Here is a 23,441-nt window from a genome sequence, read left to right as displayed (position 1 = left end):
GGAGGAGTTGTACAGGGGGACAGGTTGGTAGCAGACCGTTGTTTTGCATGTATCGAGTCTCAGGTCCATTCCCTCATATACTTCAATGAATAAATTGATGACGGCTTGGAGCTTAGCCTTCAGTTCAGCCCATTCAAAGTCAAAGTCTAATTTATTGTCATATGCACAAGTGCATGTATGCATAGGTGCAATGAAAAACTTACTTGCAGCAGCATCACAGGCACATAGCATCATGCAAGTAGCATTCACACAAAAAAAATATGAATTAAACACCATTTTTACAAGAAAGAACCCAAATAGTGCAAAAAAGGACAAAGTCCATTTTAGTGCAAAGTAATCAAAGTGGTCATAGTGTTGTAATGATTATGGTTGTGTCGGTTGGATCAAGAACTGAATGGTCGAAGGGAAGTAACTGTTCTTGAACCTGGTGATGTGGGATTTCAGGCTTCTATACCTCCTGCCTGATGGTAGCTGCAAGAAGATGGCATGGCCCAGATGGTGGGAATCTTTGATGATGGATGTTGCCTTCTTGAAGCATCGCCTCCTGTAGATACTATCAATGGTGGGAAGGGATGTGGCTGTGATATATTGGACTGAGTCCACTACTCTCTGCAGTTTCTTATGTCCCTGCACTTTCGATTTGCTGTACCAGACCAGGATGCAACCAGTCAGGATACTTTCAATTGTATATCTGTGGAAATTTGTGAGAGTGTTTGGTGACAAGCCGAACCTCCTTAACTTCCTAAGAAAGTAAAGACACTGGCACACCTTCCTTGCATCTGTGTGCGCTTTGTATCATAGGAGATACAAATTTGGTGTAAGGGAGTGGTTGATGATTTTGACCCTAAATTGAATACTTAGTTTGAAACTTGAACACATAATGACTTTTACTTTAGCCGAGGCACAAATCTAAAGCCATGTGTTCTAATTTAGGTGGAAGCTAAAAATGTTGAATAGTTCAAAGTAGTCAAATAGAACAGTTCTCCTGATGCATTTCCCTCAACAAGCACTCTCAAGATAGATTAACTCATCATTTACTTCATTGCCAGAGTGTGCAAAATGATTATTGTATTTGCAACATAACAACAGTCAGCACTTCAAAGTTAACTGTCTATACAGTGCTCTGGGCGGTTTTTGACACTTGTGATAAATTGGTAGTTAAATACAGGTCATTATTTAATATTTGGATTATGTGACACTAATCAAAATTGAGTGGATTTGCAAATTATATTGCCAAAGATGTACTTGGAAATTTTCCTGATCCATTTTTAATTTTGGCTAGTGATAAGATCAAAACAGTAAAGGCACAAGGACTTAGTCCAGAGCAATTCCATTATTCACTGTGGATCTCTTGAGAGAAATGTCATGAACAGCCATTTTCCATTGACCAAATAATTTTTAAAACTTAAAATCTCACCCTGAATTTCATGACCCGCTTTTCTTTCAAGCTGGTTATGCTATCTCTTCTTTAAAAAAAAGCTATAAAAATAACCTGCCAGAATGCTGTTATGCATCTACTCTAATATCAAAAATGCTGCACTTCCAGGACACAAATTCCTATTAAAAGAAACACTTTAAAATTCCACTAATTTAATGGTTTTTGGAGTTTATCTGACACTTAATAATGACTTTATTTATCATTAATGTTCAGTTTTTAACTCAATTCTTAATTTGAAATTTCATGTGGCATTTCTTAATTTCTGTCCCTCAGTGCATTTCATATTCACTAATTAATTATTCAAAAGTTTTGCAAAGAATCATACTATTTTCTTTTTGCTTTGCTCCTTTGACTATTGTGTGCATGTTTCAAGAAGATTGTGCTTTCCTTATTTTAAATTTTAATTTTTTGACAATTGTATTCTTGCTTGTGACAGTTTTCTTGGTAATTTGCTTACCATACCTGAAGTAACATCTTGCATATTTCTTTAATGAACCTTAATGAGAAAAGAAAATCAATTAAAAATTCTAAGCTCCACCTGGAGATTAATTACCTTGTCTTCTCCATTCCCATAAATGTTATCGTAATTATAAATACAATCCCTCTTCTTTCTTACTTTGTCACTTCATAATTTTTTATTACTTAAAATGGTTACCTATTGCTCTGTCTTCTTTTGCCCTTTGTCCTGTCTAGTAAACTTTTTATTAACAATTAGTTAACACATTCCTAAAATGGATATTTAAATTGGCTGCTGTGTTTCCTATATCACAACAATGACTAAATTTCAATAAGTTTTGAACTGATTGTAAAAGGCATTACAACATCGGAGGTCATGAAAGGGACAGTATAAATGTAAATTATTTCTTTTCATTTTGACTAAGTTTTATTTTGGTTCCGAATTAACCTCATAGATTCAGTATCCTCCAATTCAGCATTGGTATGACATTGCATTGCATTGCTAAACTTGCTCTTTTACTGGGCTATTAAATTCACAGTGCACATTCCTTTTGGAATGCAAGTTGAATACCAAAATTCAAAGTGAAGCTGAGAGAGACCACTGGTGCCAGGAGTTTTATTCTGCTTCATTCTAGTTTAAATCAGGCTGACCATTGGATCCAGGTTTGACTGAATCAGCAGCATGAAGGGGAATTGCCTTACACTAATGCTGTCTTGTTTTTTGAGTGGACATACTGCAATTCAGTTATGTCATTGGCGGTTTTCTTTTAAAATCAACTAATTTCTTTATTGTAATCTTGTTTATTAAGTGCACAACAAGCAAACTAAATAATTTTACAAAATTGTAGTTCTAGATAATTTTGCTCCCTCATGGGAATCCGATTCATATTGTTCTTCCAATGATAATTTCTTCTACCTGAGGAGCACTGATGAACTAAAGGATTATCTTCAGCTACTTACATTTGAAATCACAAACACTAAATGTAGAGCTTCATCGAACTCCACAATTGGAGATCTTAAGATGAAATTTTTAATTAGTACCATCTTTTTGTTTTGTCTCCTTGAATGCTTCCTTGTCATATTCATCTGAGAAGATCAGAAGAATCCTTTGAAACCACTGGCTCTAAGGACCGGCTGTCTGAATTTGATGGGGTGGGGGTGAAGATCTGCTGCTTTCTCATTAGCAATGTGCAACAATTACAACAATCACACTTACAACAGTTCTTCCATATGATCACGTGATCAAAGGATACATGCAGAGGGGTCAATTATCCCTTGTTAATACTTCAATACATTTGCTTCTCTCCTTCTCTCTCCCTTACCCCCTCTCCCTCCCCCAACCACCCCCCCCCCCCCCACCACATGGCATCAATAGGAGCTTGGGTTACTGTGAAATGGTGATATGGACCTCATCTATTATCTATTGAGAAAAACTTCTATTTGAAATTAGCAGCAAAACATCGCAAAAAGCAGTGGAAAAACCGCTGGTTAAACATCCTTGCCTGCCTACTTTTATGGCTGTGGATCTTTGTTTCTCTGTTTTTCACATAACACTGTACTCAGATGGTAATTTCATGTTTCTTATGTTGTGCATTCTAATCCTTTTAGAAAACTCTGATCTGCCCTTGCATGTGTTACTTGTACCAGTTGCCTGCCTTTGAAAGAACCGTGATGATAATGCAAGGATGGTCACTACATTTCTCCAGTATAAGACCTTGGTTAACCTTTAAATTATGCCGTAATGTAAACAGCCTTCCATTGGATATTTTAACGTTGTAAACATAATTATATTAGTTCATTCATTCTTGAGTAATGGAACAAATCTTTTCAATCCAGGACATTTGGCAGCTCCTGCAGTTACTCCAGCTCCAGAACTTGTAAAACCTCCTGCAAAGAAACTTCCCACCAGGAAACCTACTGGAACATCTCATCAAGGCAAGTCTATGTTCTATGACTTATGTGTCATGTAATAAATAGTGTAAATGATAATGGCTTTTGGTGGTTACTTTAAAATCTTATGTTGTTTCCACGTTACTGGTGAAAGCCTTTGTGACTTTTGGAAATAAATTTCAAAGTCAAAGTCAAAATTGAGTTTTATTGTCATATGCACAAGTACATGTATGCACAAGTGCAATGAAAAACTCACTTGCAGCAGCATCACAGGCACACAGCATCATACAAGTAGCATTCACACAAAAAAAAATAAACACAACTTTTACAAGAAAGGACACAATTGGAGCAAAAAAAAACAAATCCATTTTAGTGCAAAGTGATCAAAGTGGTCATAGTGTTGTAGTGATAAGAGTTGTGTCAGTTGGTTCAAGAACTGAATGGTTGAGAGGAAGTAGCTATTCTTGAACCTGGTGGTGTGGGACTTCAGGCTTCTGTACCTCCTGCCCAATGGTAGCTGTGAGAAGGTGGCAGGGCCAGGATGGTGGGGATCATTGATGATGGATGTTGCCTTCTTGGTGCTTTGCCTCCTGCAGATATTCCCAATGGTGGGAGAGATGTGCCTGTGTTGTATTGGGCAGAGTCCATTACTCTCTGCAGCTTCTTACATTCAGATAAGACATCATCACTATTATGGTGGGATAATACATACAGAGAAAAACTTCTACTAATAGGACAAAGAGAATGCAAGTATATGAATGAGAAAGTTTTAAGATTAAGAGAATCAATGAGGATGCATTGTTGTTCATTCAATATAATGCATGTGGAAATTTATTTGGAATCTGTAGTAAGGTATATAATTTATCCATTGAGCGCATCAGATATTGGTTGGTCAAAACATTCCATTCACTGAGAAAATACTTCATTTCATATGTTCTTTATGTTTGTGTCAGTTTTCCGCAACCACTGACAGCCACCATACTGTGACAGATCAACCCACAGATAAGGAAGGCCTATAAGCAGATTTTCCTTCAATCCATTACCAAACAATTCTTTTGAAAACATTCTTAAAAAGCCCAGTAAAGAAGCCCATAATGTTACCTTTAATCAGTAACAACTGCTCTTCACTCTAGCAATAACTCACATACTTTGTGTGAAAGGCATGCTGATACTTTCAGACTTCATGCAGTCAGTGTCCTTTCAGGGTTTTAGTGCATATACAATGTGTTGCTGTTTCCTATTTGTACTCTTGATATTTATTCTATAATTAAGTATTAACAATCCCTTTGTGATGCTCCCAGTGAACAACCACACATGTACATCCTGACCTCAGATTATGAAATAACTTTTACCAGTAGGTACAGCCATTGCTTCTACTTGGTGGGAAGGGAAATAAAAAGTGATTGAAAGATCACTAAACTACAGATTAGAAACTGGAAATGCTGGAACCATTTAACAAGTGAGACGACTTCTTTAAAGAGAAACAGGTAATTGATAACCAAGATATAGTGATACAAACAACAGTGAAACTATTTGCATTTGCTGTCATTATGTTATGAAACCAACAACAAATGCGTAATTTAATGTGAAAATCCCACATTACTCTCAGTAATTCAGTTTTCTGCAAAGCAGTCACTGGAAATCACTAGAAATGATATGGGTTTAAGATATCTACAAAGTAGTCCCACTGTAAAATATCATGAAATGTTATGCCTTGCAGCAGGAGGTCTAAATTCTTTTTAATGATATACTAAACATAATTACAGCTATGCAGACTATCTGGTACATAAAGTTAATATATATATATTGTAATTCTTTCACATAAGTGTTTCACAGTATAATGATTTCTGATGGTCAGAGACCAATGATCAGAAACATTTAAAAGCAGTTTGAGAACTACATAATTTGCAAAAATAAAAATTGTTCTACAATTAAAAAAAAAGTACCTAAAATACATTTACATGTTTAGTAATGAAATAATTAAAAAATTAGGGTAAAGGTAATCAAATAAAGAAAAGAAAAACAAACCACTTCCCTTGGCATTTCTTTTCCATCAAGATTAGTGATCTCATTCAAATGAATGAGGTTCCACTACATACTCTAACCATTCCTTATATAAAACTAAAGGGCCAGATGTGAATTGCATTCCAGCATCTCAGTCTGGTGTTTGTGCTCCATCCCAAGGCTCATGGTTTAATCAAGCAGTGTAATGGGAGGTCGTATGCACTGACGTTTGATTTCCAGCTAATTTCTGAATGAGTGAGGATTGGACTGACCTGCACTCTGCAGCTTGCTGCTGGTTCTCTACAGAACCAGTGTGTAACAGGCAGCACTATCCACCTCATTGTTGATTTGGTGGTAACTGGGAATACTCTGTCACTGTTCCAGGTGTAAAAGTAACAGATGAACAAAAAGTTAATTAATTTTAATTGTTTTAGTAAGAGTTCTTTACCTAAGTTTAGTAAGGGTTTTGTGGAGGTTTAATTGCCAGGTTTTCATACAGTGTCTTGTTAATTTTAGCTATAGAGTACTTGCTGTTTTTTCTAAAGTTTTTTTGTATGGGTAATGGTGGAAATATCTTTTTTAGCTTTATTGCTAATGTGTACTTTCAGGCTCTCTGATGCTGTTTTAGCTGATGCTCTCTTTAACGCTGACAATGAGATATTTTGTTTTGTCGACATGCTATGTTGCCATGGTAATTATTTGGTGGTAAAGCACTACCAGGAAACAAAATAAAGATAGTTCTTTTCAATCCATATATGACAGAAGACGCTTACTTTTTAATTGGAAGCTATTTTTCATGTGCTTGTGACCAGAAATCGTATGATTGCTAAGAAAATTTTCACTTAATATTCGATACAATAAAACCTGAAGCTGGGAAGAAAAATGTATCAATTCAAATTTTCTCAGCATCATGGTATTGGTGGTATAGTATGTCCAGAGCCTATATAATTTAGATGTTTTAGAAGTTGTTTTCAGCTTCTTGCATAGAAAATCCTTAATTTTTAATATTTCTCTTTGGTTAAAACATTTTGACAGCACCTCTTTGAAGTTATGACCCATTGGTTGATCCATTAGTTGTTTAGTGATGTTTGCTGTTTCCATTTTGTACACTTGATATTTATTCGATCTATGATTAAAGATGGGTATGATAGGATTGTTATTTGCCTAGCATCCAGAGGTCTGGAATATTTGAACACCGCACATAGTAGAAGGGGTAGGCTATATGGCCTCACAGACTTTCTTCTCCATGGATCATGGCTGATCCAGTCTTGATCTCAAATAAAAATGTTCTTATAAAATTAATTCATTGATAGGATCTGGACATCACTGGCAATGCCAGAATTTATTGTCTATATTTTATTGCCCCAGAACTGGAGGCTTTTAGAAGTCTATCATGTCGGTGGATCTGAAGTCGCATGGAGGCTAGACTGGATAAAGATGTCAGAACTCCTTCCCTGAAGGACATTAATTAACTGGCTGGGTTTTGTGGGAATCTGGTGGTTTTACAGTTACTGTTACTGAGACTAGCTTTATTTAAAAAAATCATATTGATTTAATTCAACACACACAAAATACTGGAGGAACTCAGCAGGTCAGGCATCATCTATAGAGGGAAATAAACAGTCGACGTTTTGGGTCAAGACCCTTCATCAGGAATGAAAAGGAAGACGGCAGAAGCCTTGAGTTTAAATTTCTCAGCTAACAAGATGCAGGTCAAACATCCATTTTTGAATGATTGGTTCAGAACTCTGGCTTTCACGACACCACCATAGCCCTAACATATGAAATGGGAGCAGGATGAGGCTTGAAGTCCCAGTTGACCCATAGACAAGTAATTAAATTCTGGCAGCTGCAGAGTAATTAGGAAAATATGATACTAAAATGCATGCTTCAGTAATGATAACCATGAAATTACCAGGCTGTCATCAGAATCTATCTGGTTAATTAAAATCCTTCTGGGAAAGTGATATGCCATGCCTGGATTATACGTGACTCCAGACACAGCAATGTGGTTGACTCTGCTGCCCTCTAAAATGGCTGATGAAGCCTTTTTGTTCATGCTAATTAAAGATGGACAATTAATGCTGGCCTTGCCAGGGACATCCACAATTCAAATTCTCTCAGCAATCATTGTAGAGGTGGAATTACGTAACACTGAGGAACTATATGATTTAGTTAACGCTGTTTACAGCTTTCTGCATACTTTCTGTCCTATGCAGAATCCTTTATGACAGCACCTCATTGCAATTATGATACATTAACAATAAATTGTTGATCCATTAGTTGGTAAGTGATGCTTATTTTTTCTAATTTGTATTCTTGATAGCTATTCTAATTGAATCTTGTTATTGCAGAAATAGAATTTAAATTCAAGTAATTAGGTAAATTTGGAATTAAGGTACTTGTATCACTAATGATAACCATGAAATTATCGTGTTGTCCTTAGAACCCATCTGGTTATTATCCTAACTAGGAGGAAATCTGTTCTGTATGGGCTATACATGAATCCAGATATGGTTAACTCTTTATTGGCTTCTAGAATGGCCATGCAAGCCACCCAGTTCAGGCCAATTAAAGATGGGCAGTAAATGCTGGCATCGCTATTGACATTCACATCCCGGATACGAATAAGAAAAAAATATTGCACCTGTCTATATTACTCTTTGACAGACTACTTAATTATATAAATGGTTTTGGCTGGTGAAATTAAGTGAAAACAACTTTGTTCATTTCAGTCAGAAAAATATCTCAAAGCATTTCACAGCTGCATGACCAAGCCCAACGTGACACTAAGGTACAAGAAAAAAAACACGCAGGTGAAATGCTAGCTTTTTTAGAAGCATTTTAAAGCAGCTACAAAGAGAAAGAAGCCAAGGTTTAGGTAGGTAGGAACTGTTTGGACAGGCATCAGAGGGTTTTGCCAACGATGGCAGAGTATTCAAAGCTGGGAGACATGCTGAGCTGGAATTAGAGTTGCCTTAAACTGAAAACTGACTTGAAGACTGATGGGGTTAGGCTTCCCATTGTTTGTACTTCTAATTTGCCTTCCCCATGTGTATTCTTGGGGTTTAAAACTACTCCTTCCCCCCAGCTAATGTTCAGTTTTCCCAGTACTTGGACTGAATTCTCTCATTCATGACTGAATATCAGAAAGCAATTAACAATTCAGAAACAGTGAAGGGGTCAGAAAGGGATTTTGGTGATGTTGAGTGTTATATCTTTAGAACTTGACATTTTTTTGGACGATGTTGCTGAGGAACAATTTGTGCAAATGAGATACGAGTGAAGGCTAAGGATAGATCCTTTGGGATTCTATAGTTTGAGAGTGATGAGAAGAAAAATACATTCCAGGTAGTTCTGTAGCTGTGACTGGGTAGATAGGGTTGGAATAGGGCTGCATGAAGGAAGCAAGGCTTTGGAGGAAGTGGAATGGTCAAATGCCTTGAAGGCTGTAGGCTGGTAGAGAAGGGTGAGGAGGTATGATTAACCCAGGTTCCAGTCACATTTGTGATTTTGATAAGGGTTACAGTTGCTAGGCACAATTAGAATGGGGATAGATTTGAGAAGCAATGACACACTTCAAGCACCCTAGAGAGGAAAGGGAGGTTGGAACTGGAGCAGTACGTAGAATACAAAACAGAGGGGATTTGTGGGGAATTACTGAGGAGGAGCTGATGATGACGGATTTTAGGAAGAAGAGGGGACTAAATTTGAAAGGAATGAATCAGGGACAATATCAGCTAATGTGAGGTCCTGAAGGTTATTTGGGCTGTCAGCGGTTTGTCGGGAATAGGGTCAAGGTAGCAGGAAGTGGATCTCGGGGTCAAAATGAAGTGGGAGAGAAACTAAGGAAAAATGTGAGTTCAAGAATGGAGAAGAGGAAATCTCAGGGGAAGTTTACTTTGCTGGGTTAGGGGAATAGAGAGGAAGTGAAGACACAGACGAAAAATTGTCTCAGTCTTAATGATAAGGAGGTTCAAGAGCTCTTCCCTGTATCATCAACAAAGTTGGATATATTACACTTGAACCCCACAACCAAGTTATTGAAATAAAATGTGAACTGTTGGGCCACCAGCAACAATCCCTGTGGTACCCCACTGGTCACATCTTTCCAACTCAAAAATAACTGGTTACTCCAGCTCTCTGTTTTTTGTCCATTAACCAATCTGAGTCCAGAGCAGTATGTTACACCCAATATGTGCACTCTAATTCTGTTTAATAATTCCTTGTGTGGCACCTTATTGAAGGCTTTCTTAATATCCAACTACAGCTCATCAACTGATTTTCCTTTATGTATTCCACCACTTACAACCCCAAAAATTGCCAAACAAATTTGTCGAATGTGATTGCCCTTTATATATCTATGTTGACTCTGGCCAATCGTGTTTATATATAAGAGATATATAGTAAGAAATCATTGAATATAATAAATAGGCATAAAGTATTCAGCCCACATTGCTCAAAGTGTTAAGTGTTATGTATGAATTATTGTTGATTATTAACTCCTGATTCATAGATATACTATACTTTCGATAGTTTAATAAAGATAACATATTGTCACTATGAAATCTCACTTCTGTGGAAAGAAAGGATCCTGCACCAAATGTTCAGATGCAATGGTTTGTCATGACAAATTCTGAAATAAGAGAACCTCAAGGTCCATGATATTATTATGTGTTTAACTTTCATGGTACTATTAATCTCAAACATTGTTTTTCAAGAGCTGACTTATTTTTACCTCACAAGGTTACACAGAACTAAATGTATTTGAGGGCGGTCTACTTTTTAATTATCTCAGCAATTAATTAATTGAATTAAACTAAATGGGTGATCCAGCAAGAATAGAGGCAGTGGACTAATTAACTCTGGAGGTGAATGCTTCAGGATGCAATTCATTGCACTTTCATAGGATACCTTCAAGCATCAAATACTTCTACAAATATATCTACTACTTCCACTCATTTTGGTAATTTTTTAAAATGTGAGCATTGGAATTATTGCCAGGTTATAAATTTTATTAAGATGAAATCCCTGAGTTTGTGAGGACTTCCACTCATTTTTGTCTCTTTCCTTTATCTGTTAAGGTATTGGTCATTCTGAGTTGCATGAGATAAGTGAAAGGCTAAAAGCAAGGGGATTTTGAATTTCGGTCTTTTGGAGGGGGGCAGATTACTTTGTTTTCCCCCTAACGTTAGCACTTGTGTGAAAACTAATTTGCTTCTTAAATAAATGTGGTGCTAATGGGAGTTCAGGCTAATGCCTGGAATGCAACACATATCCCAAAGATATTACACTGAATGACTCAGCTATTATTTGTGCTGCACTGCTGTTGATTCCAAGTTAAAGTTTGTGAGAGTCTGATTTTTGTTAGTCAAGGCCAAGATAAATATCAGTCGAGAATATGGGCAGTAGTTCACAGCTTTTAACACCAAACAAGGAGACAGGGTACTTGGTGTTGCCAGTGCTGAGTCTGAGTCTGGCTTGTCAAGTTACTTCAATGGCATACTAGCCTCAGGTCTGCTCCACTAAGACCTTTTCTCTTGAATTAGGCAAGAACACAGACGTAGCTGATGGTTGGGTCATTCACCTTGAAACATTCTGACTCCAATTTTCTGACAAGTCTAAGATTCAGGACGCATGAAGGGAGTCAAGAATTAACATCCAAGGTATCGTTTGAAAGGATAAGTCGATGGCAATAGTTTCATCTTTAAGCTGCAAGGTAGAAACGCATCCCTGTCAGTAAAAGTGAGACTCTCCTTTTAAGTTCAGTCCTATTATGGAATTGAATTTAGAGGTGGAATGAAAGCCACCGTCCTGCTAGAATGCACATTTAGCACCAGTAAATGGGGATGGATTTCTGGGCTATATGCACTTTAAATCCCTCTGCAGAGATTTGACAGCATAATCTAGGCAGATGCTTCAGTGTAATATTGAGGAAATGGTGCTCAGTAGTTTTATTCTTTGGATCACATATTAGTCTGAGGTCCAATTATTCTCTCAGGGAGATGTGGAAGAAGTGGAGTAGAGTTCTTCCAATGTTCCAGTCAACATTTTCTCTTTCAACCAAGATCATTAAATCAGATCATCTGGTTGTTTACTCCATTATTTCTAGGAGCTTTTTATGTACCAATTAGTTTTTGTGTTTACCCAGGGTGCCACTGTAAAGCAATTTGAATTGTCCAGAGTCATGAAGACTAAGATGTATATGCATTGATTGTTGTTTTCCTCACATCTCCTGATCTGAGCCAGGAGGTGGAATACAGCCACATGATCTTTTTTTATCTAGTGCACTTGCATTCAGACACTCCAAGAAGGAGGAGGAAATAAGAAGCTCAAGGGATGAAAGATTTACTCCCCACTTCACTAAATGAACATTGGTACCTATTGTAGGCCAGGGAACTGCATAACCTTAGAGGAAATCCTGGATATCTGCAGGCAACATAAATGCGATAGAGATCCAATGTTTCCACACAACCTACAGTAGGAAGAGGAATTGTACCCCAGAAGCTTAATAATGGAGAAAATGATCATCATTACAGTAACAGTAGTGAGAGGTTTTCTGCCCAAGAGTGTGGATATAACAACTGATGGTAAACATTTCCCAGTGGATCAATGAGACCATATAAAAAGTAAAGTTCCACTAGCTAGGATTTCAGTTAGTTATTCCACTGTGACAAAGTCAGCAAAATGAGGATTGTGAAATTGTGTATGGAAAATCCAAACTTGTCAACTGAACCGCGATGAGATTGCTTTCACTGAAACTGTGACAGAAAGGAATTAATAAAAAATACTTACACCAGCGTACATCTGTTGTACGTCATACAGTATATTTTCCTATGTTTACGTTTGCTCTGCTACCATGAATTCCCTTACCCAAAAGTGTTTCACTGGTAGGACACTCAAATAGTCTGCTTCAGAACATAATGTACACCTTTGCCTCTCTCATTGGCTAATTACAAAGGACCTAATTTAGTGTTAGGAATCCCCTTTACTGTAGATTATTTATTTCACGGGGCAATATTTAATGCCAGTCATGTAGAAGTGTGTGTCATTGCAGAGTTGTTGCTACAATGGCATCAGTGAGTATACCTTTTCAACATGTCTTTTGTCCTATAGATCCTACCGCAATAGAATCTTATTCATTCCTTCTCATAATTCTCCAATCAACTTCAAGCACCAATATCTACATTTTGGGAATTTGAATTTTAATATTTCCTTGGAAGTAAATAAAACAGTTATGAAATGCTCCTGTTTTATTTATGACTTGAAAAACTACCATTTTTTTAATGAATACAGCAAAAGGTATTATGGGTTCGTTGGCAGTGTAGAGTACCTACATCAGTCTCTGTACACAACCCATGGTATCTAGACAGCTTGGTATAAGTGGAAGCAAGTGGCTTCACATTGTAGCAGTGTAACAGCCAGGATTCTTTGCAACTTGTTTATAGAATGCAATTTTTTAGGCTGCTGTATTGTACCAGTGAGCCACTCATCAATCACCATCACTGTGACCCCTTGTTCAACATTGTCTTCACACATGTTTTCTCATCCTCACAGTTGTATATTTGTCCTGCAGTGCATGCAGCTGTGCTAGCTCCTGCTTTGGTTCTTGATAGTGACAGATGGTACTTATGCATATGGTGGTTTTTGAAAGTCAATTGTAGTCCATCTTGTTCAGTGAAAACATCATTTTTTAATCATTGCCTCTGGTTTATGATGCCAGGGTGAGACAAACCGAATATTATCTAAAATAAATAATTGCAAAGTGGGAACTATTTTCCCTTGGAGATCCTGGAATAGTTTTCTGCAGTTGACAGCTCTCTACAGGTTTATTAGACTTGTGCATTTAGTTTTAATATAGAATAAGCAGAACTGCTATATTCACTTACCTTTCTGGAGGTACAGAAAATCTGCACACGGCAATACCCAGGGCATAATTATAAAGTAAGGGGCACATTACTTATACGTTCCTTGAGGAAGAATTTTTTTCACCTAGAGGGTTGTTGAAATTTGGAATGCACTGACTAAGTGGGTGGTGGAGGCGGATACGCTTACAACATTTAAGTAATATTTAGATGAGCACTTGAAACACCATGGTACAAAAAAGCTATGAGCCAGGTTCTGGAAAACAAGATTTATTTAGATAGGTATTTGATGGCCAGCACAGACACGGTATGTCAAAGGCCTGTTTCTGTGCAGAATGATTATATGACTGTATAACAGCTATATTTGGCATAGTTAGATTAAAAAATATTAAAGTATTTTGTACCAGTAATTGTAATGGTAATTGTGTACCTGATATGCATGGATATCAGCAACGAAACAATGACCCAAGGGGTTTAATTAGTCTAGTTATTTTTGGAATTAATCAGGGGAGCAATTTTGATCAGGATACTTCGAATATGAGCAGAGTAGTAACAAAAATATGGAGAAACATTGGTTAAACAAACAAAAGACATTTGTCAGATAAAAATGTAAGCAGCAAGGTCTGAAGTGATTCATTTCAACAGGAGGAATAAGGAGAGAATGTATGAACTAACTAGTAGAATATTAAAGAAGGTGATGGGACAGCAAGAGATATGGGTGTGGAAATACACAAATATTTGAGTGTGGCAGAATAAATTAAGGAAAAAGCACATGAGGTCCTTGGCTTTATAAACACTGGTATGGAGTATAAAAGCAGGTAAGTGCCACCAAATCTTTATAAGTCATTGGTTCGGTCCTAGGTCCAGGTCTGAGCACTATATTTTAGGAAGAGTGTCATAGTCTTAGAGAATGTGCAGTGAGATTTCTCGGAATGATACCAAGATTAAAAAGGTTAGATGGAGAGAATGGAGAAACCTGGATCGTTCTCTTTAGAGTATTGTTTTTGATAAAGTTAGTTAGAGCTAATGGAATCAAATTCAATACAAACTTGCAAAAGAAATTTAAATAAAAATCTGAATAACAAAAATCACATGATTGAAAAAAGATAAGGAAGGTAGGATTAATTGTACAGTTCTTTCCAAGGTGGACTGCTTGGCTTTCTGTGTCATATCTTTCCTAAATGAATCCATACACAGAGTCACTGGTTCCCATATTGGTCTTGCCAATCTCATCCTCAGTACCAAGGGTCTGCCTAGGAAGGAGGTCTATGACCTAGGGAATGAATTCAAATTCTTCTTCTCGCATCCATCCACAAAAGTCATGGATCTTTAAACTGCTGCAAACAACGTTGTTAATTTACTCGATGAATGGCAAACTTGACAGCAAGAAAATATCCCAAGACTAAGATGTGAAGGATTCTGTTCTGGACCCAATTTAATGATAAACTTGTGCAGAAGTGTTTGCCACTGCTTGTACTTCAACACATTTGGTTCATTTGACTTCAGGAATAAACGAGCAAGAGGTGAGTATAATTGGTGGCTGCAACTCTCACATACATTTAGTACTTGAAACCAAAGACAAATTTATCCAAGAACTCCTTGCTACTTGTAACAAAATTCTCTGCAAATCATGAATCAATTCTGACATTAGTTCCACTAGTGAATACTGACCCTTTCAATATTGAGTGTGTCGAGTGTGCAGCAGCACTTGGGAATGTCAACTTGGATTATAAAGTTAAGTGCTAACTTTCTGATCTGGAACATGGATAATACCAACTGAACCAAGTAAGCATCTAGGGCTATAAAAGGAGGAAAAAGGAGAAAATCAAAAATACTGACTTAGTCAAACTATTTATTTTGAGCAATATGTCAACAATCTCGGGTAGTATAAGGCACAGGTAACAGTTATACCTATTTAACTTCCTCTTGATCACCTTAAAGAATTATCGGGATACTTTGGTTGTGATTGTATCTAGCTGAAATGTTAGACCTATATCCATAGGGGAAAAAATGAGGTAGATATGATTATTGAAGATAGATTGAGGTACATGATACTGATTTCAAAGTTGTTCCTGATTAATTCATGTGGCTTGCTAGAAAGCAACTTGTCAGCATCGCAATTACAAACTATGGGCAGCAAAAATGATGATGTTTGACACCTTTGAAAGAGCCAAGGAACTTGGAATATTAATCTCAGACAATGACAGCTTTATTTCCTGGCAGATTAGAAACCATGTGATAGGATTTCAGTAAATGAGATCCAACTCAATGCCACATGGCAATAAAACAGCTAAAAATGTGGAAGTGAAAAATAGTCCCTGGGGTTTGTTTATTCCCATTGACCTTAATGTCACTGAGAGCACTGTAGGGACTCAAGGTGGCTGAGATAGAATCTTGAGCTGTAACACTATTTTACCCTGCATGATGCAAGATGCCATTTTGAAAATGTGAATGAAATATGTATGAAGAATAGCCAACCTAATAATTTTTAAGGCTTTGACTGGCAATTAAAATGTTTGTAAGCACCCATTCATAACATTTCTTGACATTTTGCTGGCTGCTTCTGCAATTTATGACTTCTCCCAACAGCGGTCAAATAAGCAGGAGGAAAGAAGCTGTTGCTGTGAATTTAGAGTGTTGCTGGGAGTCATACGCAGCTTTCACTGCTTGCTTCCTTCTGGAGGTGGACTGACTGTACAGCATTTGGACGTTTGCTGCATATTAGGAGACACTCTAGTATGCCTTGTCAAACTTCATCAAGAAGGAGAAAGGGCATGGGAGGATGTGTCCCTCAAATCTTCAGAAAGAACCATTCTGGCATTTGAATGACTCAAAACCAAAGAATAAGTAAGATATCCATTACCAGGAGTGTTGTCATGGAGACGTATGACTTTGTGGAAGGAAGACATAAGATGTTGCAGTACAGCCATGACTCCATTGTCTGTGGGATTCAAGGTCATAGTAACACTTGCGTTTTCAGGCTTTCATTCAAGAAATAAATCACAGCTCACAACCCTTGTGAGTTAGGAATATCTTTGTGTCTCTGCTGTCTCTGTGCTTATATTTTTCAAAATTCTGTTTGGTTTAATTTTTTAATTTATTTAAAAGTATTTTAAATGCTTTTAGTTGGTTTCACATTTTATGTTGTAAAAATGTAGATAGTTTTTAAATGTTTCTCATGATTTTTTTATACTGGTTATATTCTTTTGATTGTCAGAGGTAATGAGAAGTATTGGAAGTTTATGACTGATTTGACAGATGACAAAGCTGGAGGCAAGACATGGTCAAAAGTCAAAAGTCTTCAAAGGACTTATATTGTTTGGGAATGTCCTGGCTCATTTGCATCACCTCATTGCATTATTCAAAACCCTGTTGCTGTTTGGAATTTTGCTCTTTGGTCCCCCAGGCTGTTTGTGCAGTGAATGCAGATTGCAGGCCCCACTCAGGAGAATTCAGGCCAATGAACCTTCAATGGTTTTCACTCAATGAACCTTCTTTGGTTTCCTTATATATTTCTCTCTATGCCCAAGTATGTAGCTGTTCGAGCTGCACTGCTTCATGTGCAGTGACTTTACTTTAATTGGTTATTCATAAATTTCTTCTTCTTGCCAGTTGGAAACTAGTTGTATTTGAATGCTTGCTATTTAAAGCATAGTTACAAATTGCAACGTTATTGGGGAATTCTTTTTGCCAAGCATTATAACTAAATTTCATTGCAAAGTAAATTATCAATATATTAAGAAGACCAGAAACCAAGAAAAAAAATCCTAATGACCTTGTACTTTCTTGCTTATTGATTTTTTACATCCAGAAGATATCCTATATTTAAATGTTACAAGATCTTTGTAGCATTTTATCAGAATAAACCAGTTCTGAAAGAAATATTATGCTTCATATTTAGCTAAATGTTACAACCTATGATCTGGATTCTTGAAGGTCAGCCAAAAGGTCAGAAGAATGTTCACTCATTTTCACATATCAGCAAGAAACAAGACTATTTATACATTTAATGTTACTGATTCTCTTGGTGCACACTTCCTTCTGGAATACAAATGAGAAGATTTTGTGTTTTTACCAACATTATTTAAAATAGCTTTCCTTTCTCTTTGCTTGTTTTTTTTCAAATCTTCCTATTCTATTATAAACCTGACATGGTGGACAGAGATTTTGTTAGCAGGATGGCATCAATACTGTTCTTTGGTTGCAAAATGCACTTTCCTAAACTTTCCTTCCTTTCTACAATGCAACACCTTCCCAGGTAAGATTAGCAGAAGAAAGCCTCATTTGCACTGCATTACCTGAAATACCTTCAGGTTGATTTGTAGCATTAGTGGCTTCTTTCATGTTGGAATTTGCAACACAGACCCTACCATATGTCATAAATGATGAAGGAAAGGGAGAATTTAATGGTGTGCTTGCCGGGACAGGCTTATTAATGAAGAATACAATTAGGGTCAGCCTTCCATTATCCTAAAGAGAAAGGACTCCATGTGCGACATGTACCCTGTGTAGATGCTTGGATCATATGTTATTATTGTTAAAGCCATTGGTTATGTTACGATAGCTCTGCATATTTAAACAAGACAATATAATAATGAGGAATAGTTCCACAAAACTCTGACAAAACATAAGCGTTCCATTGTGAAGTATTATTTAAGGAATGATATACTTGTATTGGCGGCAGTGTAGTGAAGGTTCACGAGGTTGATTCCTGAGATGAGGTGGTTGACATATGAAAAAAGAATGAGGAGGTTGGGCTCATACTATTAGAATTTAGAAGGATGAAATGTGATCTTATTGAAACATATAAGATTCTAAGGAAGGTTTACACAATGGAGACTGAAGATATTTCCCCTGTGGAGGTATCTAGAGCTGGGGGACATGGTTTCAGAACAAGGGTTTGCCCATTTCAGACTGAGATGAGGAGAAATTTCTTCTCTCAGAGGATAATAAGTCTTTGGAATTCTCTAGCCCAGAGAGATGCAGAGGCGGAGTCATAGAATACATCCAAGCTGGAGATTGGCAGATATTTGCATTACCAGGTGTATGGGGAGAGAGCGTTTAGGTCAAGATCGGATCAGCCATGAAAAGCAGAACAGGCTTTAGGGACCAACTGGTTTCCTCCTGTTTCTCATGTTTTTATGTTTTTATTATGCACACAGATTCAACGTTGCAAGTAAGGAATTAGTGATCATTGCAGTGTACCTTGGTACACATTTGCTATTTTTAGATTGGGTGTTGTTGAGGAGAGTGTCCAGAGCAAGTTCTCCACTCATATCAGTATTAAAACACTGTCAGGATTTTATTGAGATTGAGGCTTCCACTTCAGTTCAGTTGATACATCAACTGTTGTCAAAATCAATGGCATAAAAGTCAATAATCTGTGCAACTGGAGATACTCGATTTTAATTGCTCACCTGCTCCATTTGCAATAAGTTGACAAAGTAAAGCTCCATGTCTGAAATAAACATGGATCTATATTTTACCTTTGATGTGGTAACACATACTAAATTGCTTCACAGTGATACTGAGCCATGTAATGAGACAATTGGGTAGAGAAGTAATGAAACACTTGGTCCATGATGTAACTTTTAAGGAGCACTTGAAAATAAGAGAGAGGAGTTTTGCAAGGGAGCTCTAAGTTTGGGGACTAATATTGTACTTCATCATTATTTCTGGTGCAAATGAATAAACTTCTAAGCATCATTGTGCACCAATGTGACAAGTATTGTCTCTGTATTGCACTTCCTGTGTATTTCAGTGTAAAACTTAACACCTTAACATGCATACAGCAATCAGCTGGAGGAACTCAGCAGGCCAGGCAGCCTGACCCACTGAGTTCCTCCAGCAGTTTGTCTTTTTCTCCAGATTACAGCATTTGCAGTCTCTTGCTTCTCCACTTCTACATGCATTGCCTGTTGAGTTTGACGTATGAGTTAATTATTATAATTCTAAAAGAGTACCGATCACTTCCTGAGTTGCTGAATATTTATTTTTCTTCGAATGGCAGTCCATTAGAAAAGGACAACAAGGGGCATGCCTGTTAACTGTTTAATCAATTACGCTTTTTAAATAAGAATGGTGGACAGTAAGGCCATGGGCTAACTGAATTATTCAAAGCAATCAAATTCCCCATGTTTTTATATACAGTGATAAGAAGAAATAAATATGAACTATACAACACAATACCATCAAGTAACCTTTGCAAACTTAAATTCATTATATTGGGTCACTCTGCATGACTACACTCAGCTGGTCCAGATATGGAGGGCCAATGAGATCAGCTCTCCAGATCCAAATCAGGTTATTGGACCCCAGATGGTGTACAGCAGAGAACCACCTCTCTCCAGAAAGCTAGGGCTGAAGTTTTGGCTTACAGTGTGTGTCAAAGCTGTCAAGGTTTTCAACAATTTTTAAATGACACTGATATTCAGTCGTCTAAAAAACACTGACATTAAGGTAAATTATTTAAAAGATTATTAAAATAAAATTTAAAAATTATTACAACAGAAATAATTAAAATATTAAACAAAGGTAAAATAACTAAAACTAAATATTTAACTTCATCTTTACTTCTAAATCCACTAGCCTAGATTCTTTATTGAAAGCAATGGGATCAAGAAATGGGGTCAAATTTGGTGCAAGATCTGAGTGGCAACATTCCAGTATGGTGCTGGGAAATGCCAGCAAGTTTAGTCAATGCCTTTGGGTGATGGTGTAGTGTTTCTCAGTAAGTCTCAGACTTCCATATTCAGCATCAAAAGTGTGAAGGCCACAGACCTATTAAAGTTTCAGTGTCTGAAAGGAACTGCTGACCCCGTGAGCAAGCTTCATTCTATTAATCACATGGCTAACAACATCAACCACAATAACTGTATTGCATCTTTGTTTGGCAGAGTGTTCTGAAATGGACAAAAATAGAAGTAATATTGGAATCAAGTTCCTCAAAAATAAAGGATAAAAATAAATGAGATTGTTCCATTTGCTCTGATGAAACCTCTGAGAGCTTTTCTTCCTGAATCCATATACCAGATGCTTTAGATTGCAGTTCTTCTTAGTATTCTGCTCTGCAAGTTTACTGCTCTGCTGGGAGATCGAATTTTAAGTAATCTCTGGGTTGTGCTTTTGTAAGATTATAGCAGTGACCTCTTATTCTAAATCCCTAGATTCACATGAAGAGCTTCTTAAATTCTATCATGTCAGTTCTCTTTGTAATTTTAGGCATTTAATTCATATTCCCTTCAATTTACTTTGTTGCAGTGAGGGCAAGTTGAAACCACTGAGCCACTCCTCATGCTTGATGAAGCAATGATCAAAGTCTTTAAATAATCCTAATTACTTTGATTTGGCCCTCCAAGGTTATTCAAATTCCTTGGAAATGATTGTATTCAAGCATAAAATTGACGTTCTGCATTATTCTGTCAACATTTACTTTTAACAATGGTATTGATGAAATATGTTCTGCTTGTTACTTGATTTAAGGCTTATAGTTTGGACCTTTTGCAGAATTTACAGTGACTATTTATCTACCTTGTTGATCTGTACTACAATGCACTCTATAATCTTTGTCTTTGACTACATAACTTATTTATGGATAGCCTCCGTATCCAACACATCATTCTCCTCAACTTCCACCACCTCCAATGGAATCCTACCACCAGGCACATCTTCCCCTCACCCCCTTTCTCTGCCCTCGGAAGGAACCGCTCTCTCCGCGACTCCCTTGTCCACTCGTCCCTCCCCACTGATAACACCCCGGCAGTTATGCCTGCAACCACACTAAGTGCTACACCTGTCCCTACACTTCCTCCCTCACCACCATTCAGGGTCCCAGACAATCCTTCCAGGTGAGGCAGCACTTCACCTGTGAGTCCGAGGGTGTCATTTATTGCATCTGATGCTCCCGGTGTGGCCTCCTGTACATCGGTGAGACCCAATGCAGATCGGGTGAAAGCTTCGTTGAGCACCTTCGCTCCATTCACTGCAACAGCCAGGACCTCCCGGTGGCCACCCACTTCAATTCCACATCCCACTCCCATACTGATATGTCTATCCATGGCCTCGTCTACTGCCACGTTGAGGCCAGACGCAGGTTGGAGGAACAACACCTCATAGTCCGTCTTGGGAGTCTCCAACCTGATGGCCTCAACATCGATTTCTCGAACTTCTGGTAACCCCACCCCTTTTTCTTCCCTCCCCCCCCCCCAATCCTTTGTCTTTCCTTATTCCTGTGGCTCCCTTCCTCCGTCTTGATGACCTGCCCATCTCCTCTCCTCTCCTCTCCTCTCCTCTCCTCTCCTCTCCTCTCCTCTCCTCTCCTCTCCTCTCCTCTCCTCTCCTCTCCTCTCCTCTCCTCTCCTCTCCTCTCCTCTCCTCTCCTCTCCTCTCCTCTCCTCTCCTCTCCTCTCCTCTCCTCCTCCATCCTTTATTCCATGGTCCACTGCCCTCTCCGACCAGATTCCTTCTTCTTCAGCCCTTTGCCTCTTCTACTTATCATCTCTCAGTTTATTACATCTTCCTCCCCCTCCCCCACCCACCTATCATCCCCCTCTCACCTGGATGCCTGTCACCTGAACTCACCTATCCCCTGCCTACGTGTGCTCCTCCCCCTTCCCCTACCTTCTTATTCTGGCTTCTGCCCTCTTCCTTCCCTGTCCTGATGAAGGGTCTGGGCCCGAAACGTCGACTGTTTATTTCCCTCCATGGATGGTGCCTGACCTGCTGAGTTCCTCCAGCACTTTTTATGTATTGCTCCAGATTCCAGCATCTGTAGAATTTTTTGTGTTTAACTTATTTTTCTGAGTGAGGGTATGAAAGTAACTTAAATTCAACAATATTTTCAGTAAACATTAATGTTCGTAGATAACATGGATTTTTCATAGAGTAATAAACTATATATATTCAGCAAAATGTAGGAAAATAAGAACAGGAAGGAATTTTTCCTTGGTGTTCTGTCTAATATTTATCCCTCAATCAACATCACTAATGCTAGATTACCTGACTGATATTGCATTGCTACTTTGTACAATTCATGCAATATCCAATTTGACTGCCATGTTTCCTATATTCCAACATTTTGAAATTATTTTATTGGCTGTAAATTGCTTTAGCACATCCTGGAAAGGGAATGAAAGGCACTATATATATGCAAATCTCTTTTCCTTTTAAGAGTTAAGGTTTTTCATTAACAAATCCTAACTGCAAAACTAACTCCTTTCAAAATCTGAAATAGTTGAAGTTTACTATACATGGGCTGACCAGGGCTGGATCTGCAAAGTCCATTTGTTGTTTATTTATCTGCAAAATATTAGGAATTCACACAGTGAATTTAGTTTTTCTATAAGTATGTGTAATGGAAAAAGCTACCAAGACATTAACAGTTATGTACTGGATGATGAAAGCTGTTTTGAGATCTAAGGTTGTTTTTTGATGAGTCCCAATTCCACCAATGCTAATCTGGAAATTTTCAGTTCTTTTGCAGAAAGTGCCAATGAGATAAGAAAGACAGATATTTCAGTAATCTAGGTTTGTGGGGAATCGTACATTACTAAGTATATTGCTACTATAGATACAGCTAAAAATACCCAGGAATAAGTTTCCTTCCTTTGTCAATAACTCATGACTTGCCTATTTCTCTTTGCAATTTCTACTGAAATAATGGAAATACATTGTTTTAAAGTGACACTTGTAGATGACAATTCAACAGAAGCCATTAGGGATACAATCCAACTAGTAGTGTCTTTTAACACCTTTGAAGTAGCTAATAAGACATTCAACCAAAAATAAAA

The 23,441-nt window shown here is 37.6% G+C and overlaps 1 protein-coding gene across 1 annotated transcript in view; it reads left to right on the top strand.

The window, feature by feature from the left end:
• The window catches only part of trdn (triadin), a 106,074-nt gene that overhangs the window by 60,369 nt on the left and 22,264 nt on the right, over positions 1–23,441 (top strand). Inside the window, exon 11 of the mRNA XM_052024908.1 lies at positions 3,731–3,829. Within this exon, the coding sequence (XP_051880868.1) occupies positions 3,731–3,829 (99 nt within the window). The remainder of the gene's footprint in view (positions 1–3,730; positions 3,830–23,441) is intronic.

The sequence above is a fragment of the Pristis pectinata genome, chromosome 10, assembly GCF_009764475.1.
Source record: "Pristis pectinata isolate sPriPec2 chromosome 10, sPriPec2.1.pri, whole genome shotgun sequence".
NCBI lineage: Eukaryota > Metazoa > Chordata > Chondrichthyes > Rhinopristiformes > Pristidae > Pristis > Pristis pectinata.
Note: the sequence above shows the minus strand (reverse complement) of the source record. Positions and strands in the feature narration are given on the sequence as shown.